This window comes from Trifolium pratense, linkage group LG6 (assembly GCF_020283565.1).
Source record: "Trifolium pratense cultivar HEN17-A07 linkage group LG6, ARS_RC_1.1, whole genome shotgun sequence".
Taxonomy (NCBI): domain Eukaryota; kingdom Viridiplantae; phylum Streptophyta; class Magnoliopsida; order Fabales; family Fabaceae; genus Trifolium; species Trifolium pratense.
Window position 1 is genome coordinate 30,249,858 of NC_060064.1, and position 6,729 is coordinate 30,256,586.

At 28.0% G+C, this 6,729-nt stretch overlaps 1 protein-coding gene across 1 annotated transcript; it reads left to right on the forward strand.

Moving 5' to 3' along the window:
• The first annotated feature begins 643 nt into the window (after nucleotides 1–643).
• LOC123891400 (peroxidase 55) lies at nucleotides 644–4,533 on the forward strand. The gene is made up of 3 exons (XM_045941266.1): nucleotides 644–927; nucleotides 2,956–3,147; nucleotides 3,841–4,533. Exons 1-3 carry the CDS (start codon nucleotides 721–723, stop codon nucleotides 4,399–4,401), a joined length of 960 nt encoding a protein of 319 aa, XP_045797222.1. The 5' UTR covers nucleotides 644–720; the 3' UTR covers nucleotides 4,402–4,533.
• The last annotated feature ends 2,196 nt before the right edge of the window (nucleotides 4,534–6,729 follow it).

A 6,729-nucleotide genomic window follows, 5' to 3' on the forward strand; every position in this document is an offset into this window, starting at 1 on the left:
TTCTGTATTTTGTCATTATGATTTTCTTTTACTAAAAATAGTATGAATTCATATATATATATATATATATATATATATATATATATATATATATATATATATATATATATATATATATATATATATATATATATATATATATATAAAAAATAGTAAGAATTCATTTTTATTAGACTCTTTTGAGAGGTCTTATGGACCCTACATTTAATATTTTTTTGGGATTTCATTTTTTTTAGTTTTCATATCAGTATCCGACCTACTGGACCGTTTAATCTGATTCGAGTGTCAGTTATTTATTTTGAGATTTCTTAACCAATTAATCGTAGTTATTTAGATGAGACTAGTATATATTTTGAGATTAGTATATATATATATATTTCGTAATTTTCTAATAAATTAAGAGCTTAATAAAATCCCAAGTGAAAACTTGAAGAGGAAAATTTTCATTTTGACAAGTTAAAATGACTGAAGCTTGAAATTGACCAAGACATTTTCCAGCTATATATATATTTATATTAACAACTAAAACAAGTGGTTTGGAGGGTAACCATGTAATTCAACTTTTTCTCATTTTTCTTTAAAATTTACTTTTAATATAGTGCTAATTATCTCTATCACACGTATATAAATAGAAGAAGAATAAATCATCATATATAGTAGAGTTGTGGATACATTTGAATATAGCTTAAGCTTACAAAAATTAAAGAGAGGTAGAAAAAGATGGGAACTATAAGAATTATTTTTATGGCTTTGGTTATGGCTCTTAAGATTTTATCTAGTGAAGGCCAATTAGTAGAGAATTTCTACACTTCAAGTTGTCCTAATGTTGAACTTTTGGTGTCTCAAGCAGTGACCAATAAATTTACTCAGACTATCACCACTGGACAAGCAACTCTTCGTTTATTTTTGCATGATTGCTTTGTTGAGGTATTTATACACTTAATATATCCATAATACATAGATTAATCTTATCTTTGGTTCCTTTCTTATTTCTTGATTCTCCATTATTGTTATTGAATTGTTTCATTCCTTTTTCCTTCTTCATATAACCCTTTGATTTTGTGAGTATCTTATACTCAAATTAAAGGAGTCAATTCAATAAAGTTGGGTGATTCTAAAAAACACCCTTCGATTTTTCGGAAAAAGTCTTGGTAATAGTTTAGCGGCAAAATTCATATACACTGATGAATTAATTTATTTGAACATATCTACCGATATAAGTTGTGTGAGACTGTTTTAAAGAACTTAAAAAACATATACTATGACATATTGTTCATAATCTGTTTTCAACTTTACGTAAGTTTTACAAGATATCTTATAGTTATATGCAAATAATTTACTTTATTTTATCTTAGAAAAAAAACTCATACATAATCCTTTAACATAATCATTTATTATGATAAACATTTTGCCTATAAGTTGCAACTAAGTTGTTTATGTTAGGATCGGAGCCCAACAACTTATTATCTAACCGTTTATCCAATAAACTTAAATGTTGAGAAATTTTTCTGCTAAACTCTTTATAAAATAGAAAAATTTCACTTGTACCAAAAAAAAAAAAAATAGAAAAAATTCAAGCTAAAACAATTTTTGGTTAAGACATAAGTAAAGTATATTCAATATTTATTTCGGTTTGTCCTAAGGCCGGATACCAAATTTTAAAAAAAAAAAAAAATTTATTCCGGTGAGGATTCAACTCTGGGTATTCTTGATCATTTGTCGTTAAATGAGACTCAAGTATATGTAAAGTAACTAATCTCATAAATTAATGGTAACGAAGAAGAAGATCATGCCATAATGTCATGACATTGACATAATTAATTAGTACGTAGTTTTTTTTTTTGTTGTGATAGATAGTCGAAATTGACAAAGTTATCATAAACCCTCATACATAAGTGAGGAAGCCAGGGTTCGAACCCCAGTTATGACGTAGGACTTGTGGACAATTAGTAGTTTCTCTTTGTTGCTTCTAATGTTTTTTCTTTCAAATTATTTTTAATATGTTTTATAGTCATAAGTGCATTTAAACTTATTAAACCTTTGCGACTTTTATGGCTAGCTGGTGGAGGCTTATTCTTATTTTTCATAGGTCTTTATCCTAAATATGACATCCACTAGAATATTTCAGTAGGTCATATATAGAAAATATTTGAAATGGTATGCTTGGCAATTGGCATATACCATCTTATTTATTTTTAGAAGTAAATGATAAGAAATAGTCACCACACACAAGTAGTAAATCACGTGGTAAACAGAAACAATCCTAGGTCACAAGAATTGTAACTTGAACTAGAAGACATTGACAAAGAAAATAAAAATTAATATTTTTATTCTAGCTCAATAGCTTCCAAATTTGATTTGGCTTTGGTTTTTTTGTTTTTATAGAAAAAATTAATATATAATTATTGAGTGTCATGGTCGACTTAAGGGCAATATCACTAAAAAATCCTTGCTTTAGGCCTCCTAAAAAATAACTTGGATATTATATTAGTAATAGACTTAATTTTTGCTTAAAAAATATCTATAGATTTTAAATATTCTGAGCCACTCATAAAAATTCTCTTTTGTGTTAATCTATTGCGAATAATAATGATTTATTTATTAGATCACAAACAAAAGAGCGCAATATACTGTCCTGTGAGCTTAACTCAATTGACAGAGACATTGCATTATATATGTAGGAGTCGGAGTTTGAACCCTGATCATCCTATTTATTCATCTTAAGATGTAATTTCTAACCAATAAACTACTTGACAAAAAAAAGAAGCGCAATAAACAAACACAAAAAAAGTAACCAAAAAATGACAAACACAAAAGAGTGGATTTTTTTGGACACCAAATTTCTATGAATGTATCAGTGTATGGTGTGTGTATGTGCACATGTTTGTGTTGCTTATAATTTTTTTTTACACAAGATATTAAGAATCTCAAGGACCACTTAATTGTTATGTATAGGGATGTGATGCTTCGGTTATAATAGCCTCACCAAATGGGGATGCAGAAAAAGATGCAAAGGAAAATCTTTCTCTACCAGGAGATGGGTTTGACACTGTGATTAAAGCAAAAGAAGCAGTTGAAGCTGTATGCCCAGGAGTGGTTTCTTGTGCAGACATTTTAGCACTTGCCACTAGAGACGTTATAGTCTTGGTAAGCAATATTATTTTAATACTAACTTCCAAAATTTACCAAAACCGAATTCATTTCATTTGTCACATAATAGTTTACGTTTATAAAAGAGAATAATTCTCACATCAGTTGTGAGATGATTCGAATATATATTTATAAAAAATGATAATTCTCATTTTAGAAATCAGTTTTATAGAGTTGAATTAAATCCCTCCCAATTTTAAGAATGTGTAATATGCTATCTCAGATGAAAAATATATTTCTTTCTTTTTTTTTTTAAGCAGCAAAGAGATTAAATTAAAAAAGGGGCATGAAACATCTTTTTTTTTTTTAAAATTCAATATTCGACCAAAGAACTGACAATATGTTCAAATAATTGTGATCATATAAGATTTCATCGACTCCAATTATGTCATATTTTAATAAGTCGTAGAAACTTTCTAACATCTATAAAAAATATTATTTTTTTAAGCAACTTATAAAACTTCACCCAATTGAATATATGAAAAAGTTCACATGAAACTTATTTCATAAGAACAAAATGATTATTGAAAAATAAATTTAAAATTAATTAAAGAATATTTTTCTAATCATATGATCAAATAAAAACTATAATTAGTCAAATATTTTTTTATATTAAACCACTACATTAATATTTTCCAAAACCCAACTATATATTAATATTTCTTTTTTAATTATATGCAATAATTTCAGCTTGGAGGCCCTTCATTCACAGTTGAACTAGGACGAAGAGATGGACTCAATTCCAAAGCATCAAATGTTGAACCAAATCTACCAAAACACAGTTTCAATCTCAATCAACTAAACAAAATTTTCTCAAAACACAACCTAAGCCAAACCGACATGATTGCACTTTCAGGAGCACACACCGTTGGATTCTCACATTGTGACCAATTCACTGACCGTATATTTTCATCTCCAGTGGACCCCACATTAGACCCAACTTATGCACAACAATTAATAGTAGATTGTCCTAAAAATGCTGACCCAGGCACAGTCATAGCTCTTGATCTTCAAACACAACATGTTTTTGATAATTTGTATTATCAAAATTTAGTTAATGGTAAAGGGTTGTTAAGTTCTGATCAAGTTTTGTTCACTGATGATGCTTCAAAATCTACGGTTGTTGATTTTGCTAATGATGGTGCTAAATTCTTTGATGCTTTTGTTGTGGCTATTAAGAAGCTTGGAAGAGTTGGGGTAAAGACCGGTCAAGAGGGAGAGATTAGGAGAGATTGTAGTAAATTTAATTAGTGTGATTATAAATGAGAGTAAGTTGAAACAAAAATATATTATTAGTTTGGATAGAGTGATTGTGATCTAAATGTATTATTAATAGTAATAATAATATTAATAATAATTTTTAAGTTTGCATATTTGTTTTAATTGGTTGTGCTCAATAAAATAATTCAATTACATGATGATGATGATGTATTATCTCACATCAATACAATATGTCATATTAATATTGCTTACTGTTCTGAAAGTTGACTCTTATGCCCATAATAAAATAAGAGAAAAATGAATATGTATTGACACTGTAAAATTATTTTATACTGTCAACCAATGACAGTCATGTATTTCGTCATGTCACTCAATTATTGATTATGACATGAAAAATTGATAGTTTATTCTTATTGGATGACCGTGTAATCTAAAACAAGATATTACAATACTCAATTAACACATATGTTGTACAAAATAGTACCCGTGTTTTATGAATTTCCTCTTTCCTATTATGAAAAGTTATCTATAACAATATATAAAAAGGATAGATGAGTTTGGGATGAACATTTCAATATACCTATTTTACCCTTGACTTAGTTTCACAACTTTCATTAACTAATCAATTTAAAATAATAATAATAATTCAAATCATAAAAATGTGAATAAGTGGCAAATGAGTTGCCTATACATGAATGATTACCAACTATAAAAAGAGAATACAAATATTTTTGGTGTCGATTTTTCATAATATTAACAATATCCTTATTTTTTTTAGCAATAAAAATCTTCTATTAACAAATTCATCATAATATAAGACATTTTTTTCTAGACATAAGTTAGACACAGGCAGGCGCGGAACGCGCCTGTCTGGCCAGCTAGTAAAAATAAAATAAATTTAGTAAGAAAAAAAATAGTTTCTTTCAATGGTAGTTTTTCATTTACCTCTTTATTAAGTTTTCTAAAGGACAAAATAACTTATTCATGGACTTAAGGGACATTTAATAATAATTATTTAATTGAGGTAAGGAGTGGAAATGAACTTTATAAATTATGTAGTGATAAGACTAATTGTTACATGTCTTGCGGAGAATATAATTATGGCTGAAATTATAAAGTTAGTTTATGATATAATTATTTTTCTTTTGCTATTTCTGGTCGTAACAAACGTTGAAGGTAAGTCATTCCTAATTTTTGACCTCTTAATTTTTATAAATTTACAATTTTAGCCTCTTAATTTTTAAAATAACAATTTTGGCACTCTAACATTCATAAAACTTGCAATTTTAACCCCTTGACGAAGTCAACGCAAATGTGACAAGTGATTATTCACTTTACGTCATTGTCCATGTGGCAAAACATGCTGATATGACATATGAGTCAATTGCTACATATACGTTCACTTGGTCAAAATTAGCGGGGTTCATCCTTTTTTGAAAAGGGCTAAATTAAGGGGTCAAAATTCCAAGTTTGTGAAAGTTAAAAGACTAAAAGTGTTATTTCGAAAGTTAAAGGGCCAAAGTTGTAAGTTTATAAAAATTAGGAGTTTAAAAATGCAATTTTAATTTTCCTTCTTTAATTCTTACATGTGTTATAACACTTTAGTATAATACTATTTTATTATATTTTGTCATTACAGCGCTTGATAAGAATAAATGTTTTAGCGATTCAGATTGTGCTAAATACATATGCCCAAAGCCTACCATCGCGAAATGTATGCACCAAAAGTATTGTAAATGTGTTCTACCGTGGACCATAAAAGATAATGTTATTTGATTATGTATGGTGTGTCTTACATAAGATAGTACACAAATGCCCTATTAATAAGAGTTTAATTGTTATGTACTGTTTGTGTAAAGTTATTTTATACCGACAATGAATATAATTTAATTATTATAATAATCCATAAATTGTTATTTAGTTATTGTGCTGGCTCCTAATAATTTGATTTTTTTTCACTCTGCTTTATGTAATTTCAAGAACCTTATTGTTTTGACTTTGTACCATAAAAAGGTGATGGTAATGCCATGAAATGGTCAGTGTCGAGATTTTGGAGGTAAAAATGAACTTCTAATAAAAAAAATATAATTTTTTTGGAGGCCCTATGCTGAGGGCTTGGTTGCCCTGGCCTAAAATTGGGCCTGGAAATAAGGCAAATGATATTTAAGTCATCTTCTTCTATATTAATGCGACTAAATAAGATAGATTTTCCTAATTGTGTAAAGAATTCGTTTTTATGTGGGGTGTCACTGTTTAATCATAATCCAACCATTTTTAATTTTTGTGTGATTATAGTGGAAAATTACAAGCTCGACTTCAGGACTAAATGACTGCAACAAATAGTTGGTTGCTAGACAA